This window comes from Grammomys surdaster, unplaced genomic scaffold, assembly GCF_004785775.1.
Source record: "Grammomys surdaster isolate TR1022 unplaced genomic scaffold, NIH_TR_1.0 168, whole genome shotgun sequence".
Lineage (NCBI taxonomy): Eukaryota > Metazoa > Chordata > Mammalia > Rodentia > Muridae > Grammomys > Grammomys surdaster.
Window position 1 is genome coordinate 4,025,845 of NW_021604616.1, and position 23,907 is coordinate 4,049,751.

A 23,907-nucleotide genomic window follows, 5' to 3' on the forward strand; every position below is an offset into this window, starting at 1 on the left:
TGTGTGTGTGTGTGTGTGTGTGTGTGTGTGTGTGTGTGTGTGTGTGTAGTAAAGCAACAGATTAGAGACTTTAGTGAGCCAACTATAGAAATTATCTCATAGATGAATATTTCTCTCAGGAGACTTTTAAGTCACTTTTTAAAATTCCTTTGTGAAAGTGTGTCTATGTAAACCAATCAAGTTTGATAACTACAAACAATAAGCATTTTGGTTTTAGATTTTTGCATTCAACCTAGGAATACATTCCACCTGTTTTAGGCATTTATGCTTATACCATGAGTATGTATACATTCATCAAACTGCTCAAGAAGAGGAAGAAATGCAGGTTTGGATAAATTGCAAACAATTAGATAGTTGGCCATGTAGTACGCTCTTAGCTTAGTCCTAATTAAGGAAGTTCTCTATAGTTGTAATGCTGGGAAAGGCCACACCACAGCCCAGCAAACTTCCCACACTTACTAGAAAAACAGCAAGCTGTTGACTTATAGTCTCTGCTTTTGAGTAACAGTGATTAAGCCATTGGGAAATTTTATTCTGTGCAAGTCAAACAAAAATAGTTTGGTGAACTATTTAACAAATGTAACTAGTACTTTTTCAAAAGCTCATTTTCTGTTTAAATTTAAAGTAAAAAAAAAAGACATTGAAATAATATTAGTGGGAGATATGCTTCCATCACCACCACCACCACCACCACCACCACCACCATCACCATCATCATCATTTTAATTTGAAAAATTATGTTGACCTCATGCCAGCAACTTTCTGGTGCAAAAAAAAAAAAAAATTAAAGGAGGCATTAAGATACAGAGAACATGGGTGCTGGAGCAAAAGAAGCCAAATGAAAGAACTTTAAAAAGAAAGGATTAGAACAGCAATCCTTTGATGGATAACAGCAATCCTTAGATGGATAACTTTCTAAAGAGAATAGACATGTTGTCCTGGAGATATACAGCTCTGTGCAGATGTTGGCTGTAGCATGTTTGTTCAGCCAGGATCTCTAAACTCTAAGTACAAGGTACTGTGATGGGCGATTGAAAACTGTTTTCCAGTATGCTTCATCCATAAAACTCTCTGGCCTCTGTGGTGCATATTCTCAAGCAGTGGGGGCTACAAACCTGGCAACTGAGAGAGCTGTGTTAGGAGATGGAAGATGTATTAGATTCTGTGTCTGCCCTTGAGCGATTCATAATCTATCCTTAATTCTCTAAGCCTTGGGGGCTTTGTATCTGTAAAGTACAGATAATAATAGTTTCTTTCCAGTTTCAAGGTAAAGGAGGTAAAAGGAAAATGTCTTCCGAGGCTTCCAGGGCCTACGGATTGATTAAAGTTTTCTATTTTAATTGTAGACATGTGTGAGGGCTGAGCATGATTTTGAGAAAGAAAAAGAAGTGAGGGACTGTAAAGAATCAAGAAAAATAATCTTCTTACAGTCATTTTCCACGTTTATCATCTAGTGAGAAAATGTGAAATAGTCCTGGGTGTATTTCCTTATGTTTTTTTTTCCTTCTGCTAAACAGTTTATTTTAACTTCTATAGTAGATTATACACTAATTCGTACTAGCCCGAAGCTCCTAAGCCCTCTTATCAGACTCCTGAGTCCTGGAATTACAGGCAGCGACATGGCCACCAGTTAAGAAGTGTTTTTTAAAAATGAAGTGAAAAATGGAAGCTTATATTTGACTCCATCTCTTCCCAATATAGTAGTTCTAAAGATCTTGTTCTGACTTTTTTAAGGCTTTTGAAGAAAAATAGCCTACCATTCCCTTTAATAATAATTTCTGTGGTTTCCCTCATTCCTTATGTTAAAACAGAATAGCAAAACAAAATTAAACATAAAAATTTTTACCTGCCGGGCAGTGGTGGCACACGCCTTTAATCCCAGCACTTGGGAGGCAGAGGCAGGCGGTTTTCTGAGTTCGAGGCCAGCCTGGTCTACAGAGTGAGTTCCAGGACAGCCAGGGCTACACAGAGAAACCCTCTCTCAAAAAACCAAAAAAAAAAAAAAAAAATTACCTTAACTTGGCCCTGAATCGCTCATGCTTTATATCATTTCTGCATGTACGTTTTCAGGTTATTGCTATCCAAACTTGTTCTTCTTTGGCTTTGATTCTTCCTGTGCATGAAGAGGCTTCCAGTCACCTATTTCTCTGGTTCCTTTAGCAGCAGCAACAGAAGAACCAGAAGTGATCCCAGATCCAGCGAAGCAAACAGACAGAGTGGTGAAAATCGCAGGCATCAGTGCTGGCATCTTAGTGTTCATCCTCCTCCTCCTGGTTGTCATAGTAATTGTGAAAAAGAGGTAAGGTCTGATACTGTCCTGTGCCACTGATTTTCATGTTTTCCCTGCAAGCTCTTTAACAAGTTTTGATAAGAGTGCCTGCAGCTCAGCTTCTTATTTGGGATTTTTAAGTAAAGTCTGATTTAGCTATTTGTAGTTTGTTCAAGGATGTAAGCATAGACTTTGGTAAACATTTGTCTAATGTAAAACTGTAAATTTCTTGAATTTCAGAGATACATGGGAAATTCATCTTATTTTAAGTGTTACTATTATTAAGCATAATAAAATTGATGGCATTCAGTTACGGTACTTGGACCAAAGTGAGAATTATTTCTATTTTTAATTAATTTTTTAAAACATAGGTTGCATATGAGACATGCATTTATTGCTTCAATTAAAAATATTGTTTAATGACATTATATATTACATACTCACTGACTAACTTTTTTTTTAAAAAAAAAAAGAAGAGTTAAATGGTTAAATTGAACCTTTCTTTTATACTATATCAGCCAATGTCACCATCTCCTGATGTTCTTCTATGAAGATATTATGACTTCTTGGAATTTAATTTTTGTATTCTGAGGATAAAAGTATACCCTTGCTCAGAAGCATTTTAGATATACACATTTTTAGACTTTGAGCTACTTGATCATTTTATAAGTTGTCAGAATCTGTAAGTCATTGTCTTCGAAACTAGTGTGGCACTTCAATTATTCCAATCATGAATTTTAGATAATGCTATAATTTGGCAGCACTTTAGAAAAAAAGAAAACAATTTTTACATGTAGAGTGCATTCTGAGAGCTTTATGTGTACAGGTGATTCCGATTTTATAATAGTTCTGATTGTATAATAATGTTGCTTATGTTATGTGAACTTCATAGTGTCTAATTTTTCTTGCTTTCTACTTAAAAATAAAACATTAGCATTATGGATAAGACTCATATGTTAATCACAGTGCCATGAGCATCTATTTTTAATATATTGCCTCTTTACAATTGTCCCTGGAGATATATATGTTGGAGAAGACACATCTGCATTAGAAACATTAGGTATGCACCATAGTGTTTTGTGTTCAATTAGCTACATATGTGCTTTTCCCAAACAGTGCTTTCTCTTTGCTGTTGTCTACTACCTCTAGGATTGGTAACACAACACATCCTAGGCGAGCCAAGATTTAAGTGTTTTAGAAACAGTAGGTTTCCAATAAAGATCCACAAAATCAAGGTATAGAACCTTCAGACCTTACATCTCTGTTTAATCTAGATTTGTATTTGGAGGGTGAAAAGCCAAATAGCTTAGAGAGCAAATTTAGCACTGCTTCGTCCTTAAGAGGAGTGTCACTTCCGATTGGATGCATGAGAATGACTTCTGACTGTGTCCTCCTCAGAGTGAAATTAAACCTAGTTGTAGTTGTTCTTTATATGAAGACTTACTCCTTTTTTGATGGATTTGTACTAGGAATGCCAAGTGAACACTAAGGTCCTTCAAGTTGCAAAGCCAGTTACTTAAGCAAGGATGGGGAGGGAGGTAACAGTCTCCAGCAGCTCTCTAAAATCGCACACCTTCACTGATTCTCCTTCTGGTTTACATTGTCGATGATCAGATCAACAATCCTCCGTTCAGTGTTTCACATTTAAGTGTTACAGGATAGAAAATCTCCTGAGCTTTCAGCTCCCTCAGCAGCACCTACATGACTGGGGAAGAGCATTATCTTTTAGACTAGATGAGGTGTCTGCCACCTTCTGGAGTAAATCATGCCTGGACTACTTTTGTAAAGGCTTCTACCCTCAGGTGGTGTGTCACTTGTGCATGAGCGTGCGCATGCACACACAAACACACACACCCTGTGTGAGTTAATCAAGAGTAATTTATTATACTTCCATCAAAGTACATAGAAGTCCAGGGTGTGACAGAGTTTAGCTTAAGGTTCTTTGTTATTCTGTAGTTTCCTATGACTATAGAAATTCATAACAGTAATGGAAACGGAAACCTTTACCTTCTCACGATCTGCATTTTCACAAGAAAGTGTAAAGTTTTTTTTAGACTATCTCTCATTGGGAATAATCTATGTTGGGATACTTACCTCATTGGAAATAGTTCCATTCACATAGGAAATGTAAATAAAACATCCAATAAAAAAGAAAAAGAAAATAGTTCCGTGTCTTTGGGTTGCAAAAGAATAGCTTAGAATTCAACCAAATACAACTTTACAGCTGAGATTATATAGAAAGTAAGTTCTTGGGCTATGAAAGGAATATTGCACTTTTCAGAACACAATGTCATTTTTTTTCAGTTTAATCGCTGTTGAATTATTTCCAAATATATTCTATTTTTTCACTAGTTGTTTATGTTTTAAATGCATAGCATGAATACATTTCAACTTCCAACCTCAACTTGAAATCATGTTTCAATACAGTAAATGTTTGTGTATACCACGGTCACATGCATCTACTGTGGAAATACCTTCATGTATATGTAGCATAGAGTATCTGTATTCACATAACGTGTATATATCGTGTACCGTTAAGATACACCCAATGTGTAAAACATAAAGGTGTTACTTGGCACACATTAATATCATAATTTTATGTTTTGTATTTAAAATAAACTGCTATATTTAGTATGCACATTCTATACACAGCTGTTCCATCTGTCATGACATTTAGAAGGCAATGGGTGACAGAACGCTTTAACTGCATGTTGAAAAACACACAATCCATTTAACTTTTCAGTTCTCTGGCAATATAAGAAATGTCAGCATGTTACTGGTTTGTTTTTTTTTATTTTTTCCTAATTCCGTATTACAAATTTTATTTTTTGCTGCATATTTGTCTGTTTAATTGCATGGCAAAAGAACGCTAACAACGCATGGGCAACGTACAATGCAGAGCCTAAGAAGCCAGATTTCATTTTGTTTCGTTTTCTTTTTAACGCACATTTTTCTGCTCTCTTGGATGTGATGGAGTCATGCTTCTCATTCACCATTGCTTCTCTTTCCCACTGTCTGTGATCTGCTTCCCAGGAGGAGCTACTATTCTTACTCCTACTACCTGTAAGTAGAAAATGGGTCATTACAACTTTACATGTGTCCAAATGCAATATCCCTTTTCAAAAAGCCCACAGAAACAATGTTGTCTGTTTGGTGGTCTTTAAAAAAATTATATTTTCCTGGATGCTAAAACTAGAGAGTATTATCTCTTTTGATAATCTTTTTTAAAAGGGATATTGTGTTTCTGTATGTTCAGCTACTTTTAATTTTTAATTGCAATTTTTCCATGAGTAGCTTTATCCTACAGCTAAGAACATCACTTATTTGCCTATGTCAAGTCTGTACCGTCTTAGCAGTATATTTGTACATCTAGTAATAAATGTGGTTTGAACTTCCTCCTCTAGAATATGTATAGATACTGTATTACATTTGACAAAAATGACCTCAGTGAGATATTTGTGCAGCATCCAGACTGCCCTTGAAGGATGCAAACCAGATCAGGCCTGCACGTGTATAACATCACTTTACACATTTTCCCAGTTATTCAAAAGGGTCATAACTTAGAACTCTCCTTGCTAGCCAATAAAACCGCTAATATGGTCTTATCAAAATAAATTGATGAAAGGGTAATGTAGTAGGGCAGAAACATTAAAAGCCTTTTGTAGAATGGGGAAAATGAATTTGTTTACTACAGTTTAAATAGAGACTTTATGAAACAAGTCAGAAACAAAACGTGTGAACCAACTAAGGAATCACGATGTCGTCACTCTGCAGTTTCAAATCCACCCATGACTAAGGTATGGGCAGTCATTTAGATCAGCATGGAGAACACTGGCCATTCAATTTCCTAAGTCATCTTCAATTGACTTCATTAGATTCCAAGATTGTCACCCATTCAGTCCAAGGTAATAGGACTGTGCAAGGGTCAAGGACTGAAATTAACAGTGTGTGAGGCATACAGCCTGCTGTGTCTATATCACTATTCAGCCAGCTTTACAACAAAATTTTATGAGTCAATCACTTCAACACGGCGCTGCCAACGTTTTAAATATTACAAACATTTGGCTTCGTACAATCTGCTAAAACAAGCAGGTGTAAAATAACAGTGCTCTTAGCTTATTGTGATGAATCATATTACACTTGTTAAATCATGTTTGATGAAGCCAATGGTAATTAACTGTACCATTTCGTACAATGATGGAGTACTTTTCCCCTTTATGGCCCACCCATACATCCACCTGCAGAAGTTTATGCTGTTGGCTGCTTTGATAATGAAAGTCATTTGCACATCTGTCAAACTCAAGTGCTTGAAAAATGAATTGCCTAACTGTCCTGAAGTGTGCATTATGTGTGCTCATTGCTCAGGGGAAGACAAAGCGTGGGGCACACTAGAATCAAAATGTATTTAGTCAATAAGCCTACCACTAACTGTTAATGTATCTGTATGAGAATGGGATTCCTTTTTTTTTTTCTTTTTCTTTCTTTTTTTTCTTTTTTTTTTTGGTGCACAGTTAACATAGCTCTTCTTGACATCATAGCAGATTATACTGTTGCTGTGATTGACACATAGAGCTACTGGTACTTTAAATCCTAACTAGATAAAAATGTGACAGAGATATACACTTTCAAAAGCTACTTAAACACTCCTAGGGATACTAATCACAATTGGTTTCTTTTATAGAGGTAGGAATAGAATGGAACTCAAATGGAAAAAAAAACGTATTTGATCTTATTTTCATTAGTATTCTGTTATAGTAACTTTTTAAAAAATGAAAACACTTATTTAGCACTGGTGTTAACTCATTGTGTTTCACAGTACCCTCAGTGAAAGCCTATCTCACAGGGTTGTGGTGAGGATGGAGGTGTAAGGGACCATCTGGGTGTGCCTGCCTGACTTTGCAGCTACTCACAAAGGTTATATTCCAACATAGTTTGCTTATTATCTAAGTTGATGAATCTGAAAAGTCCTTGCTTGAATATTTTTGTTTTAGTTCTTGAAAAATCGTTTTTTAAAACTTTACCCATTCATGAAAAACATATATTCATTCATAAATACTCTAAATTTAAAGTTGTCATTTCCATTGGCTGCATTTGCCCATTTTAAAATTTTTAACATTATTTTGAAGCCATATTTAAAATTATACTGTTTCATTCAAATCAATTTCTCACACTTTTAAAGGAATAAACCAACCTTGCCTAAGAAACAAAGATTTGGAGAAAGATTGCAAGTTTTATTAGTTTGTTTTTGAGACAACGTCTTGCTATGAATCCCAGTTCAGGAAGGCCTTGAATGTTTCTGACTAAGCTGAGGCTACTTCTGAGGCCTGGAATTAGAATTGAGTACCACTACATGGGGCTAGAACTTATTTGTCAAGCATTTCTCTGCTGCTTCAAGATGTATAATTGACCGCATATCTATGCTGTATTTGTGTTCTTTTCTAATACTTAGCAAACAGTGTTTAAACATTGTAGTAGACTTCCTAATGTGGCAATAAACACAGTGTAAACAACTGGGTATTATGTAATAGCTGTAGCTATGGAATGAGATCATTCTTCATTGCTTATTAAATAAGCAACCTTGGGCAAGTTATTTAACTCCCCTAAGCTTCGATGAACTCATCTATAAGATGAGAATCCTTAAGCAGTTTCCAGTGGATTGATCTGAGAATTAATTGAGTTAACCAATGGAAAGGGCCACATATATAGCAGGCACAATTTATTTCTTCAACAAGTATTTTTTGAGTGCCTGCATTGTTACTACAGAAATCACCTGAATTACATTGTGCTTGGATCAGCCATAGTAAGCTTTCCCAAGGAGGTTTGTTTGGAGTCACAGTGAATAGACACTAGTCAAGTATTAGAGACTAAAGCATATTGCAGGCTTAAGGGGAAAAAATCTTTTGTGATGGGGAGCTTGCAGGAAGTTTGGAATGTGAGTATCTGTTGTCTACATGTGATCTGGTGGTGTTTATGGTCAAATATTGTCTTTAGAAGATGAAATTATTGAACAGTTACTAACATTACTATTTTTCTTATGTCCATTTAATTATAAAAGGGGTATCATTGCTCCCAATATCAAGTAAATAAGTTGCTAAGGTTTTAGAAAATTAAACCAGGAGCCGGAGAGATGGCCCAGCAGTTAAAGAACACATTTTACTCTTGCAGAGGACTTCAGTTTAGTTCACAACACGATGTCAGGCAGCTTACAACTGTGCCCATAACTCCAGCTCTATGGGCATCAGATACCTCTGGCTTTCACAGGAACCTGTGCTCATATGTATGCTCATGTACACACACACACACACACACACATTTAATATAATAAAAACACCTAAAAATCATAATGAAAACTAATATACCCATTCTGAAACATTGCTGTTATTTCCAAAATTCAAATCATTTTCAACATTTGTATCAAGTGCCAGGAGTTCTTAGAACAAGTTGCCCTCAAACTGCTCCTCATTTTCTCAAACTGTTCTTGCCTCTCTGCATGATGTCTCATGTCTCTGTCGAGATCTTTATATTTCTACAGACTTTTCTCTTGACCTGGAATGAAAAGTTGGTAGTACTTTCAATGTGTGAAGCAAATGTTGTTAATGAGTGATGGTGTTAATTGTAGTGACCATCTAGTGATAGTTCTGGTGGTGCCGGTGATGGTGGATAGTAATATTCTTTTGTCCTTGTTTTTAATATTACTAATACCTGCTATTCCTTCTATCTGAATAATAAGTATCCATCACCAAAGCATGGTTTATGCCTGCTTTATTCAGTTGGGATGGAAATTTAGTTTTTGTGTCCTATATTTTGGTTGTGTGCCCCTGTTGTCAACTACGACAGTTCTCAGAGGAAAATAATCTAGAACAACTCTTGGACTGTGTAAAGTACTTTAAAAGGAAAAACTTGTGGATATAAACTCCATCTATTCAATGAACCTTTGTAGTATTTGTGGTATGCTTAGTATAGACAGTAATGGGGACCAGAAGAGAATGTCTTACCACTGAGTAAGAAATGGCATTCTTAACAACTAGGGAATATTTCCAAGGCAGCATTGACTGCTACCATAAAGTGAATATTACAGTTTATACTGGACAGTGGTTTACAGTGTCTCTGTAAAGAAGTTGCCTGGTGAGTGTGAGTTAACTACTTTACATAGCTTTAGTAGATTTTACATGTTCATGAACAACACAGAGAAACAAAAACTGTGGGTTGTTGGGGGTTTTGTTTTGCTTTGTTTTGATGTGGGAGACAAAGGAGTCAATAATTGTATCATTTGAAATGGTAACTCTAGCTTCTATAACCTTAAATAATTCTGCTGCTGCTACAGACATTTCTGTAGTGTCTAGTATGCATGAGAAGTCTAAAATACATATTAGGGTTTGACCATGTCAGTCCTCCAAGACGATAATTGACATTACACTTCTATGTAGCATTTTCCAATTTTCTCAGTATTTTTCTTACACAGCATATGGTTCAGTTCCATCTCTTTGTGAGTGTTTGAGACACATCTGGCCAGGGTTGATTTTAAAGGACTTTGGATTAGTTTTGATTAATACTGTGAATACCCTGCTCCATGTGTCTGTGCTCTGTGTGTTTGGGGATTTTACTGAGGAACAGCAGAGGAGAGAATGGCCCTTTTCCTTGTTTTAGTTGGCAGCTCTGATAAAGCAAAGTTCAGTCATGTTGTTAGTAAGACCATCTAAACGTTGATCAAAGGCAGTCTCATTCAAGAGGAAGCCTGGAACTTAAATTTTTAAAGTTTTAAATAAGTCATCTGGAATTAACTTTTCTTTAGAAGTGTATGTTTATACTCTTGTTGAAACGTTTTTTATGGAAATGATTTATTTTTTATTTTTTGATAGACTCATATATACATAATGTACTATGATCATATCCATCACCCAGTATTCTCATTTCATCCTGCTCTCTTTCCCGCTGAACCCAGACCTAAATAGAAGAAATGGTGAGACTCTTGGTTTGACAATGTGAATATTGAGAAGCTCACACATAAGGTCATGCTACAACAACGAGCCAACGTAATGGTTTGCGTGTTATCTTAACTCCTGAAATTAGGAACAATTCTTAGGTTTTCTAATCTGTGTCTGTAACTTTGTCCTCGGGCTCACTTGAGCTGCTATATTGGTGGTGTCAGCTGTCCGTCAGGGCTCACACTCAGGCCTCCCCTTTGTATTTGCTTTGGCAGCAAGCTTGCTAAGAAGCGCAAGGATGCAATGGGGAACACACGTCAAGAGATGACCCACATGGTGAATGCTATGGACCGGAGTTATGCTGATCAGAGTACCCTGCATGCAGAAGACCCCCTTTCCCTCACCTTCATGGACCAACATAACTTCAGTCCAAGATGTAAGTTATTCATTAAAATTTTAGTTAATGCTTTTGAAGCTTATTAAGTGTATTTAATTTTACACAATAACTTTTGAATAATCAAAGACAAAGTTAGAGAAGAAGCAGTTAGGGAGAGTAAAACACAATTGATGTCATTACAGAATTTACATAAAGACATGTGTTCAGTTTTAGTATAGGGCTTAGTTTAACTTCAAACTAGAGATTTTGCTATGAAACCATAAGAAACATTCAGAACATAGAGCCATTCAGACAGCATGTGTCATTGAATATGTTAAAATGACATTGTCTACATAAAATTTGTGTATGTTATTTATATGCTTTCTACGTAAAAGATAGGTTTTCATTTGAGGTAAGGAATGTAATAATTCTTTCTTGGTATTAATGGCATAAGTAATTATTCCATTAAAGAAATCTAGTATTAATCTCAAAGAACTCCAGTACCAAAAAGTTAATCAGAGATGGGGAGGTAAGTTCATGGACAAAGAACTTACCAGACAGGCCTGAAAACTGGAGCTCACAACACCAGAACCCTTATCAAGGCCAGGTAGGTGTGCAGGTACCTGAATCCTACCACTTGGTTGGTGTTCAGGAGGGGGTCCCAGAGCAAGCTGAGTATCAATAATTGCTGGGATTGGCGAGCTCCAGGTTACGAAGAGAACTCATCTCAATGCATTATTAATAGAAGAGAAATTGAAGAAGCCATATAATATCAGTTCTTTGGACCTACACACACACACACACATATGTGCTCACACATGACGACATGCATATACTCATATACCGTACACACAAGAAAAAGTTGTAACTACATGAAAGATTGATCTTTAAGTTTCTAAGTGTAGAATATGAAATATAAAAGTTGAGCTGTATTGACTGGCTTGTAAAAATTAATGCGATAACATTTGCATTCTTTTACCTATCCTCCAACCCCCCACCCCCTACCCTGTAAATAGATTCTTCCAGAATTACTAATGTTGACCTATGAAGAAAGTGCTTTTAAAATGTATCCATTGAAGTTCTGCTTAAACACAGAGGGTTTGAATAATTGCATAAGTTGAATAGCCTATGAAAATTATTCTCTTTCAAAGTTTTGTGTTTATTTAAATTTAAGTTTATGTACCTAATTAATTTCTTCAAATCTTCCAGTAAAATTGATGCTAGAGATGGACAAATCAAGCTTGTAATTAGCATTTCATTTACAAGAAATTTTTGTAACAGGTCTGATTCTAATTTGGTATACATGCATTTAAGAGGATAAGAGGTAAATAAAAGAATTCATATTTCTATGCAAATTATAAACAAAGGTAACGGTAAGTTTATACAAAAATTTTAGGTTATAAGTCTATGTCATTTTACAAAGGGGATTTTTTTTGAAACCTTTAGCTTGATGAAAAATTTCAGTAATTGTTGGCTTTGAATGCAGGCTTCCATTTTCCTGGTGTATATCCATTCTAAATGAAGTTAGACATACTGCTAGTTATTTTGGAATTCAGCTTTAATCATTTTAAGGAGTATCTAGCCTATTTTTTTTCACTATTAAGATTGAACAACACAGAATGGCATAAAAGTCTAAATTCTATGACTGTTGAAAGAAAGTTTGCTTAAAATATGAGTGTATCACCTCTTCAAGTACTTGATTCCGTATTTAATTGGTCTGGATGTATTTCTGTTCCATGGACCTTTCTGTTTATTGCCCATATCAGGACCTGACTGACAACAACTATGAAAGTGTAACTGTAAATATCACTTATGAACTTAGAGAAAGCCATTCCCCACAGTTAGCTAGGGAAAAATGAATTAGAATGAATATAAGATCTATATTTCTGTAAGTACCTTATGCTTGATAGATCTAAAATGCATGGTTCCTTTTCCCCTAATTTTATCATATTTGTAAAGTCAAGCTGAATAATCTGGCTTTTTAGATTGAACAGACGCATGAACTAAAATTATAGATACAACTCTTGTGATGTTTTAAGTAACCCTACTAGGAAAGAGAGTGTTCGCTTTGCAAAGTACAGAAATCAAAGCAAGTTGTGTCATTGTATTTTTTAAAAAAATACAAGTCAACTATAAAAATTATTATAAAGGTATAATAATTATAAAGAAAAATAGAATTTAGAGCTAAGCATTCCTTCATAAGCTCTGTTTTCCCTACAGTGCCCAATGATCCACTTGTGCCGACGGCTGTGTTAGGTGAGGCCTGAAATACTTACCACCAGTTTGTATTTTATTTTATTGTTTCGCATGCGTCACAACTCCTTGCATAGGTTGTATCTTGTCCACATAGTAATGATTTGGCTTTTGGTAAGTGTCTTGCTATTTCAGATAGAGTCCCATAGTCTAAACAGACAGCAACCTTGTTTCAATATAGATAGGTCCGGTAGATTTAAATGGAAGGCACCTGCTTTAGAACAACACATCAGCTTCTACTTGTATTGGACTTGAAGCAGAATTGTCCCTAATGGGTGGCTAATGTGAAACGAATCCAGATTCTCGAAGGCCAGGGCTGTCTGAGCAACTAGCTAATGTGGGAAAATAAGCTTTAGCTAAGGGATTCTCTAAGCCCCTCTAACTTTCCAGCAACAAAAGGTGCATTAGTAGACGAACAGGAGGACTCAGTCCATTTCCTTTTATTTTGCCTTTTTAACTGTTTGCTAATGCAGGGGAGGTTGCTAGAGTCTTTATGCCAGGGGTTTGGGATAGACATGACATGACATCACGTTACATAACATCACATTATGATACATAGTATAATTTTTGCAAGAACTTAAAACTGAGTTTACTTGGGTCATCTCTAAGAAAAACAGCTATTACTTGTGATGATTCTGGCCTTTTCTGTTGTAAAACTGCATTAATTTTTAAGCATATATTTCAGAACACAATGAGTTTCGTTTAAAGTTGCTTCGTATTTTCTGACAAATTTTCCACCAATCATTTTGGCCAGCATCCATCGTACGTCCACGGGTTCTTCATCAGTAACACTCTGGTGATCCTACTTACCCCCAAATCCAGATTATCAACAAACATGCCTTTAATATTACCCAATGTTGTATTTGGTATTTATGCTTACTATTTCTTATGAACAAGGAAGCTTGGTTTAGGCATCTCTTTGCTATGTAGTTATTCAGTTTAAAAATGCATTACAAAATATCTGGGAATTTTGCATCTAATCCATTAAAGTAATGTATACTCTACTGCACTAAAACAATGCATTTGAATTATAATTGTAGAGCCTGCAAAAATAATAAATGTTTCAATAGAATCTAACTCTAACTGCCCTGGCTAAGACATTTTTTAGGACAGTTGACCTGATTATATAGGGAAGAGCCATGCATGGTGATCACAGGAGAGGTATCAAATGCCGCCATATAGGCCATCTTCTCTTGAGAACTGTAGAGTGATGTCAGTATCTCATTAATAAGTAGATTTCACATTAATTAAAATAATAAACACTCTGTAGGAGACTGGTTTGGCTACATGTTAAAATCCATCATGGTAATTTTCCCACAGTCATGTAAAGTTTGGTTCCAATCTCAGTGTGTATAGAATGTATAGACTTACAATGAGTTCAGAAAACTACCGTGCAGGTTCAGTCTTCCACTGCTGAGAAGTGTAGCACCTCCTGCCGTGCTTTCCCTCCACAGAGCTGTATGTAAAGAGAAAAGGAGACAGTGCATGTGGGCTTTACAAGCTATGAAGGCCAAACAATTCTTACGATACTTCAAATGAAAAGGAGTGCTCATGTTTACGGAGTGGTAGAGCCAGCATATGAGTGACGTAGTAACACATTGTCATCACACATTTTCTTCACTTTGAAACTGCACGTGTGTGGTTGGTTTAAAAATTGCTGGCTTTCTGTGAAAGCTCCTATTGGTCCCGTTAGACACCAGATGAATATGTTCCATTTTCCCATCCTTCTTAGAAGCGTGACATTGAGGATTGTCTTTCATCCATTCACTTTGCATTTATACAGCAATTTTTAGAATTATTTCAAACATTGCTTTGTATCTATATCTACCTGAAGATTCTGAAAGGCTTGGAAATTTTTCATATTGATTCATATTTTTATCTTTTGTGTTTTTACTGCTTCATTGGGCTTAAGTCCCTATAACCGGTAAGTATATTACAGAGAACTCTAGAAACCTTACAATCTAGACATAGTCAAAGTTACTATTCTTCGATGTATAATAAGGATAATGATGAGCACAGGCACCCTTGCTGGCAGTTGCATTATTAGGTAGTTTAATGAGGTGGAAATGTATTGAGATTAATAATTCATATGTGATTATTCAAAAGACCTTACTGCCTTTTATATCACTGTATTAAAGCAAAACGCCACACAGAGCCTTTGCTTTTTCATACTAGGATAGTCATTTGTACGATGTGCAATGTGGGTCAAATCTCTGTTTCTGAGCCTCTTACAATTGTAAAGCTTCTGCTGTTTCAGCAGATTCAAGATGAGCTCTGTCTAGGCCTGCCCTGGCTACCTTACTCTTCAGCCTAGGTTCCTCCGATCTCTCCTCTTCAGTTGTATTTCCTGTGGTAGAGCCTAAACCAGTTGTTTCTGAATTTAATCTTACGGGGAGATGTTTATATTCCTTTTGCCAGTCTATTGATTGTAATATTTTAGTGACGATAGGTCAGTTAACCTGTCTCATAGAAAGCAGAGGGAGTTCTAATGAAACATCTTTACTAGCAATGTTTGTGTGTAGGGGTGGGGGTGAAATTGGACTAAAAGTCAGTAATTCTCTTGAGTGGTTAAGTCTTAGCAGACCCCACCAAGGACTTTTCTTTTTTTCTGTTATTTTCTGTTGTTGCTTTTGTTTGGCTTTTTTTGTTGTTGGTTTTTGGGTTTTTTTTTAATTTCCCCCTTCAGTGTGTGATATTTTTAGACATGAATGCAAAAAAAAAGTTCAGTTTAATAAGAGAGGGTAAAGATAAATGCAATCAAGCTGAATTATGGAGACATACAAATCTGATTGTAGGGTCTTTTTTTTTTTCCCCTCTCCAGGAAGAAAAAGTGTTTATCATGGGGACAACAGTTCATTTTTTGCCATATCCTATTTGTAGAGTTGGCGATAGATCAGGCAGATGTACCAGCACTTGAAATATGGTTCACTGTTAATTAAATATCATTCTCTGCAGTAAGCATTATCATTTCAAACGCAAGTTCCCCTAAAAGTGTACGTTCCTTTCTGTTAATGAGTGTGACAGTATTATGCTTTTCACAGTAACACCCCTCCAACGTTTGTTTTTTTTTTTTAATGGTAAGTTTAAATGTGATAAATATAAGCATGTTTCTCATTGTAATGCTTAGTTCTTTGGTCATTAAAATGCTGTTTGTTCTTCATAGGCAAGACGTTCTTGGTTCTTTCTTCATTTTTATGACAGAAAGAGAGTTGAAAATGTCTTTCCAATTTGAACTAAAACCATGGGGATGGGATCTATACTTAAATGGGGGAGGTGAAGGATTCTGTAGAATTTTAACTAATTCACTCACTCATTGAAATATTTACTGAATTTCTGATACATGAGTCTGTCTCATAAATAAATAAATAAATAAATAAATAAATAAATAAATAGTTAAAACACAAGGCAAAGAAAGTAGCATTCAGGGATTCTGGGTGTCTTAGAAACATAAGAGGGAACCTTGTAAAACCGTGTTGGGGAGGGGCTGGGGATTCAAGGGAGGTATCCACATTTATCTCCAATACCCTTGGTTCTTCTCATATAGCAGACAGACAAGTCCAAGTGTACCGGTAGTTAAAACAATATTAAATAGTAACAAGAACCCAAGGGAAAGCGCATGTGAAGCCTCCTGGAGGACCGAAGGGGTGGGGGTGAGATTCTGTGTCTGCAGTCCAGGGTATGTTGTATTGAGAAACAAAGGAGGGGGAAGGTATGGAGATGAGCATCCCTGCTGTGATGGGGCTGCTGTGTAAACTGTCTCTGAGGGAGGTTGGAGTGTAAGTGTGAAAGAGTTTATCCAACCTGATCAGTGGTGAAAACATTTTTTCAGTTGGCAGCTTGGTCCTCTGGCTCCAGCCTATGCTGCTGTGACTCCAAATGCTAAAATCCAAGGCAACTCAGCTAAATGAATCCAGTGTCTTCCTGTCTCTCCCAGAATCTGTTGACTTGCTGATAGACACATACGTTCTAGCCTTTAACCCCTGAGCAAAAGTGAAAGGTTTTGTCTTTAAGAGGATTGCTGTTCCAGTCCCTACCCTACCCTTCTTGGCCGGCCTTTCTTTTCCTTCCTTCTATGACTAGAAAGATCAAAAGTCTTCTTTGCATGGCTATACATTAAACAAGATAACTTTATCTCTCTTTTAATGTTCTGGAATATCAAATCCGCCAGATGAGAACCACAGTGCCACAGCAGAGTCTAGTCGTCTCCTAGATGTTCCTCGATACCTCTGCGAAGGGACAGAGTCCCCTTACCAGACAGGACAGCTGCACCCAGCCATCAGGGTGGCCGACTTACTGCAGCACATTAACCTCATGAAGACATCAGACAGCTATGGGTTCAAAGAGGAATATGAGGTGAAAGCTTTAACATTGTATTGAATTTTACTTTTAACTTGATACTCAGTGGGATATAGCATTTTCTCCCCTTTAACATCACAAAAATGGGATACTTTACCACCTCTCTAGTCTAGTGTTGAGGAGGCCGTCATGTGTATGTATGGGAAAGCGGGGAAATGAAGACAAGCCCTTCTCAGAAGTGCATTTGGGGTTACATTCAGTGTAAGAGTTTTGAGAATGGATTCTGAGGTATTTCAGTGTGATATCAAAAATACTGTACTAGGTCTTTCCACAGTCCCCTATTCGAAAGTCAAGAACAGGATTCCCAGAGCTCCTTTGCAGTGTGTTAGGGATGCTATCACCAGTTGACTTAAGTTCTAGGTGTTTCTCTCTCTCCTTACTTGCAAGCCCTCTAATGGTGATACTAAGTTAAATGTTCTGCTTCCCACTCTTCCCTCAATCTTGTGAACTGCTGGCTGTGGATGGCAAGGAAGAAAAACTGAACACCACAAATCAAGTATACAGCATCCAAAGGGGAAAAAAATTAAATGTGGTAAATTTCTTCTCCCAGTATATTTTATATTCCTACTCAGACCATAATACCAAGATTTTTACCTTACAAAGAAAATGACTTGAATCCCATTCCAAGAAATAGCAAAAAGAAAAAGTTCCTTTTGCAAACTCTTTCTTGCTTCTAAATCTCAGTGTGGAACACTGAAGCCAGTTTATACTCATACACTCAGTAAAGTGTGTGCACACAGAAACATAGGGACACACTTAAAGTGGAAGACACCAAGTGTCTTTTATTCCAAAGAGCAATCAAAACACATTCAACTTCATGGAAAGACCTAAAAGGTTCACATTTCATACATGGGCCACTTGGATACCTTATTTGGGGTGAGAAAAATTATCTTGAGATTTTGAACGTTGCCTTTCGATATTTGCTGAAGTGCCTAAAATAAGGGCTGGGAATTAGAATATCCTGCCATAGCAGTTTCTGTTTGCTCGTTTCATGTGTATTCCTGTGCACTCTGCTTCAAAGAACATTGGTTCTTTGAAGACCCTACTTTCTGTGTTGAGCAAAGTTTAAGTTTTTCTACAAAAAAGAGATCTTTACCCATATTTTGAATTGCTGCATGATTGAACCAACCAGTGAGCCCATCTGTCCATAGGTTCTTGGAGACGGCGAACGTTTGTAAGCCCATTCCCAGAAAAGACCCCATGTTCATGGCCTTCAAAGAGAAAAAAAATAACAGATCACACATGACTAAAGAATTATGGGAACCAGCTGATACCCAGTTCTGAAGATATCTGTATTCCCCCTGAACACCCACACTCCAGTGTCATTCACTTCCCCACATCCTGCCTTTCTGAGTTTATAACCCCGGTGTGAATGAATTACAATTTGAGAAAAAATAAATTATTTAATAAAAAAAAAGAATTATGGGAACAAAGTGGGTTTTTTCCTCATAAAAGCTGATGAACACACATTTGGAAGATAGCCATTAATTGTAGTTTTTCTAAGTTTTAATGTATTATCATTTAGACAGTTTTGAAAAAGAGTTTTCCTACTTGTAACTCACAAAATTATAGCTACTTTAAAACTGAAGTATTTTCAAGGCTCTCTTTTTCTCTAAAATTACTGCTGGGCTTTCACCTGAGATCAGCCCAACTTAAGATGAACAAACTTGCACCCACAAACCAGGCTTGAGGTCTGAGAAACAGTGTGCTCACAGCCACAGACAGCCCTGCCGCCCCCCCCAAATGTGACTTCCACTGTTTGAATTTTCAGAGCAGATAAAAATTGTTTTGAAACACAATTAAGTTAGATGTGCTTGTCAACTCTCTTCTTTTTTTCTTTTTCCCAGAGCTTCTTTGAAGGCCAGTCAGCCTCTTGGGATGTGGCTAAGAAAGATCAGAATAGAGCAAAGAACCGATACGGAAACATCATAGCATGTAAGGTTCTTGACACTTGTAAACATTACATGTACAACCCTGAACAGTGAGTTACCACTTCCAGGGGTTTGCCGTTAGGGAATCCTAGAGGTAACATGGCTGTCTGTTAAGTGATGTGTTGAATATTAAAAACAATGTTAGCTGACTCTGAAATTGCCATCGCCCTCAATAAATTCACTCTCACACTTCCCTTTAAAAACTTGCTGTTTTAAATTTTGGCTAAAATACATGGGAGGTTATTAGTTAATGTTAAAGAATATTAGGGTAATGCCAAAGTTTTGTTTTCAATTATGAATTAGTATAACACTCCTGTGGGTCATACTCAAGGTTGCTGAGAGGTATTTGTTCCACATGCCCTTACACATTACCTGGAGGCAGAGACTGAACTCCAGATTCTACAGGCCATTAATCACTCAGAAGTTCCATTCAGATGATACCTATATGAAGAGTGCATGCAAAATATCAAGTCATGACTAGACCCAGACCCAGCTTGGGAGTAGCAAGGAGAGCGGGTGACCTAACTTGTAATTATCTGCTGATTTCCTTAAACCAGCCCACTCTGAATTGAAATCATTCTAAACTATCTACAATACCCCTGTCTCAAGGAGTGAAGAACAGGTTCAAAATTCACAGTCTAGTTCTGTGGCTATAAAATCTGTGTTCCAAATGAAGAGCCATCCAGACATTGTGGCGCCACCCGCAAACTTCCTGATGTGAAAGGCAAGCTGGGGAACCTGGATTCAGAGCTATAGCTGGAATAAGTAGTGAGCTCCATGTAGTTCTTGCATTTAGCCCAGATGAATGATGAAATAATAACGCAGAGCTTTGAGAGTGTGGATTATAAAGACCAACTTTGTCCTTAAGTCTTTGCCACTGACTGTCTCAGGACTGAGGAACTCAAATAACTTGCATGTGATTGTTTAAACCTTTCAGATGATCACTCCAGAGTCATCCTGCAACCCGTGGAGGACGATCCTTCTTCAGATTACATTAATGCCAACTACATCGATGTAAGTGTCCTCACGGTGTCTTTCCGCAGTATGCCCAGTTTATCAGCTCACAGCTATGAACTCGATGCTTGTTGTTACCTATGACTTGATTACTACCTTTAAAGTAAAGAACAAACTGTACACTTTTCCTTGTTCTACATCCTAGTACTTACTGACACTGTTGTGCTTTCTTTCGCACCTGACTTTGGTTTGGGCTGTAGATTTGGCTGTACAGGGATGTAAGTACCACTATATGTCCATAACAGCACCCTCTGATGAATATTTACTATAAATACCCTTAATCGCAGTTACTACTAATGCTTAGTCTAGTTGTTTCTGCATGTGTCACCTAATTAGTCTCATACAATATATTTTTGTTTCGTTTTATTTTGTAATTATTTTACGTGCGTAAAGAACTATCTTACCTCCTCCCCTCTTCTTGTGTAGAAAGACGGGGCTGCTTTTGCCTTCAACAATTTATTATTATGCATTTGAATTTCATTTGTTGATGATTTCTGTCTCTGGCTTTTCTTCTTCCCTTCCCTAAGCATATGTGAGAAGCTGGATAGTATGATGTGCATTAGTGGTTTTGAAATTTTATTTTTTATATTCACTTTTTATGTTAAAAGATGAGAATGGGGCCAGGAATGTAGCTCAGTGGGTAAAGTGCTTGCTGAGTATACAGGAAGCCTTGAGTTCAAATCCCAAATACTGCATAAACCAGGCATGGTGGTGCATGCCTATAATCCCAGCCATTGGGAGGTGGAGGCAGGCTAATCAGAAGTGGAAAGGCATCCTGGAGTACAGAGTGAATTTCAAGGCCAGCCTGGGCTAAATAAAACCCTATCTCAAAAGCACAAATAAATACAATAAGTAGGGAGACTATTTTGTGGTGTGTGATATTGGCTTGTAAAGTTGTAAAATTCGTCATGCAAAAAATTCTATATCATATTTTAAGCATATATATATCACACATATATATCGGATCATACCAATAAAGTCTGTTTTCATCACATTTTGTTGTGTTAAATTTTGGTTATAGATATGGACATGGCAATGCTTTATGTAAGGGAAGGTAATTATCAAATACAATTATTGCCAAAGGGGCAATATATTGTATTTTATGTAAAGACAGGCTCTTTGGTTCTATTGCCTGTTTGAAATTTATACTAGAAGGTTTAGAGATGCATCAGCTACATTTGTTACTCTTGCAAATGACCCTGGTACAGATCCCAGCACCCACATTGAGTTTACAACTCTCCATTACTCCAGTTATAGAGTATTTTATGCTCTCTACTGAACTCCTTAGGTACCAAACATTCATGTGCTACACATACATATATTCAGACAAATATACCTAAAATACGATAAAAAACAAATAACAAAAAAGACCCTGGGATCAGATCTTAAGAATGTTGCTTTCTCTCTGTGTGCCTCAGTTCCCTCATCTGCACAGTGAAGTGATGATAGTTTTAGCCTTATCACTTTGTTGGGGAAATGCACGTAGTTCCTCTAGTACAGTGTCTAACACGTAGTTAACACTTGCCAAACTTGAGCTCTTAATAATTAAAAACCCAAGTTCTGAGTGAATTGAATCACAGCATGTATATTCTTAAGTCGAAAGTGTAATACAGAGTTACAGCATATACTGTCAGTGTTCATATAGAGATGCAGTAGGAACCCCTACCTGTTCTAATTTCTGCAAATAGGAAACAATTTATCACAGCTATGATCTTTGTGCCTTACAGTTATTTTAATAATTATAACTAATTGATTTAATGTAGTAAGAATAGCATATAAATGTATTGGTTAATTTTTCATCAGAGTTTATTTTCATAAAACTTTAAGTTTTGTCAGACATGTCATGAAAAATACTAAACTAGTTTTTCTGTAGCACAAAAGACATCAACAATTCTCTTACAACTTTGTAATTTTTCCTAGCTCTTAGTTTAACCTGAGTTTTCTGCCATAACAGATACAGGCTGGAGCCTTGCTATTATACTATTTTATGGTTCACTGGGCAGGACTTTATTCTAAATAAAATCTGTTATACAACTCTGTAACCATCCCAGTATATTTTAGCTAAATACAGTACAATCTTATAATTTTCTTTTCTTGTTTGTATATTATACACAAGATACATCTCTGTAGGTCATAGATATCTCATTTAAAACAGAAAATTGAAGTGCTTATGAAACTTTGAAACACGATTCCATGAAACATTTCCGGATTATGGTGACTTACCAAGAAATCAAAACCAACTGAGTGTGCCAGTGCAAACCTTTCATTACGACACCTCGTAGTCAGTTGTAGATGGATCTCTGTGAGTGTGGTACCAGAATGCTATGCTGATATGTAGAAAGTTCCAGGCCAGCCAAGGCTAGGAACATCCAGTCTCAAGGCAAAAAAAAGGAGCGATCATTTTTGTATTTACAGAGGAATGATGCACACTGTATTCCTTCCCTGGTCACAGACTATTCCCCGCCCCCATGTTCCATATGTACTGTCTGTGTACTGAGCTGTCCATACCAAATATGGACAAATCTTAACAGATATCACTAAATCCTACTTAACCCTATCATGCCATCAATATATTTTTTAACCCACCTGTGACACGTTGGCCATTGAGAGCAGACAATAAGCAGATCGATCTTTATCAGGAAGAATTCATTGAAATAATATTAAATGTCTATAAACAGCTTTTGTACACTGAATACCACTAAAATTGTTGTTGAAGAAAACGTGCAGTTTTGAAAACTTTTTCCCTATATATGTGTGTAAAGTTTCGTGTGTGTAAATTTCATCTTATCAGCACACACAAAATAGTTCCTGCAGATTCCTGAACATGTTATAGAACCGAAATATTACCCAAAACGACTAAGAATCAATTTCACCAGGACTTTGATTTGAGCATGCATGCATTGTCCAGCTCTAACATCGGAATGTTGTGTTCCTTTTCACTTTACTTTTCTTTTTTCTGGTTCTAATATGTCGTTGTCCGTTTGTAATGCGGTGTGTTGTACTTTTGGATGATGCAATAAGAGGTGATGTTTTTTCATAGACTTTAACCAGGAATGAGTGATGTAAAATTTACATGAAGGCATAAACACCTTAGTGAAACTAAACTAAATCTCTGGGGTTAGTCTTCAGCAAACAAAATTCAATTATCTGATATAAATTCTAATCAGAGCTTTTAAAATACTTGAGCCTTGCCTGTTTACTCTTCACATAACATAGGTTTGAGAAGTGGACCCTGTGTTCACTACTCAGTTCTGGTCTTTTAATTATAACCTAATCTTGAGAGGTGGTTTTCTTCCCCTTTTTATGCCTTCATTTATTTATTTCTGATACCAATGTAAAATGATAAACAATTTGCTTTCCTACTTTAGGGCTACCAGAGACCAAGCCACTACATAGCAACTCAAGGTAAATTTTGTCTCTCAAATACTAAATTTATATTTATTTATGTTAAATATTATAAGTATTATTATCTAGTAGGGATTTCTTTTGTAATTTTGTCTTTTAAAAAACATGGCTCTTACTCATTTGTGTAGTACAAACACTTGTACAAAACCTAGGAAAACTTAATCTTGATTCTCTTTTAAATTAAAATCCTCTGATTGTTTTTGTGATTTGATCTTTGATGATCAGGTATCTCAGTACACTGAACAGTAGTGCTGGGAAAAGCATTACTTTATTTGATGAACAAGGAGTGAGCACGCTTCCTACCTTGGGCTGCTGTCATCTTGTAGTCAATTCTGTCAGCTTGAAAAGCAATAAGACCCATAGTGATTACGAGATACT

General features: G+C 36.5%; 1 protein-coding gene across 5 annotated transcripts in view; it reads left to right on the forward strand.

The window, feature by feature from the left end:
* Ptprk (protein tyrosine phosphatase receptor type K) overlaps positions 1–23,907 on the forward strand; it is a 499,167-nt gene that overhangs the window by 456,493 nt on the left and 18,767 nt on the right. Inside the window, exons 14-20 of one of the 5 annotated variants that reach the window (XM_028766407.1) lie at positions 2,164–2,299; positions 10,470–10,630; positions 12,791–12,826; positions 16,992–17,176; positions 19,027–19,114; positions 20,048–20,124; positions 23,493–23,529. In XM_028766407.1, coding sequence (XP_028622240.1) covers positions 2,164–2,299; positions 10,470–10,630; positions 12,791–12,826; positions 16,992–17,176; positions 19,027–19,114; positions 20,048–20,124; positions 23,493–23,529 — 720 coding nt within the window. Of the gene's footprint in view, positions 1–2,160; positions 2,300–10,469; positions 10,631–12,790; positions 12,827–15,644; positions 16,548–16,991; positions 17,177–19,026; positions 19,115–20,047; positions 20,125–23,492; positions 23,530–23,907 lie in introns of those variants that run through there. The other 4 variants (XM_028766405.1, XM_028766409.1, XM_028766408.1 and 1 more) reach the window with 4 other exon arrangements.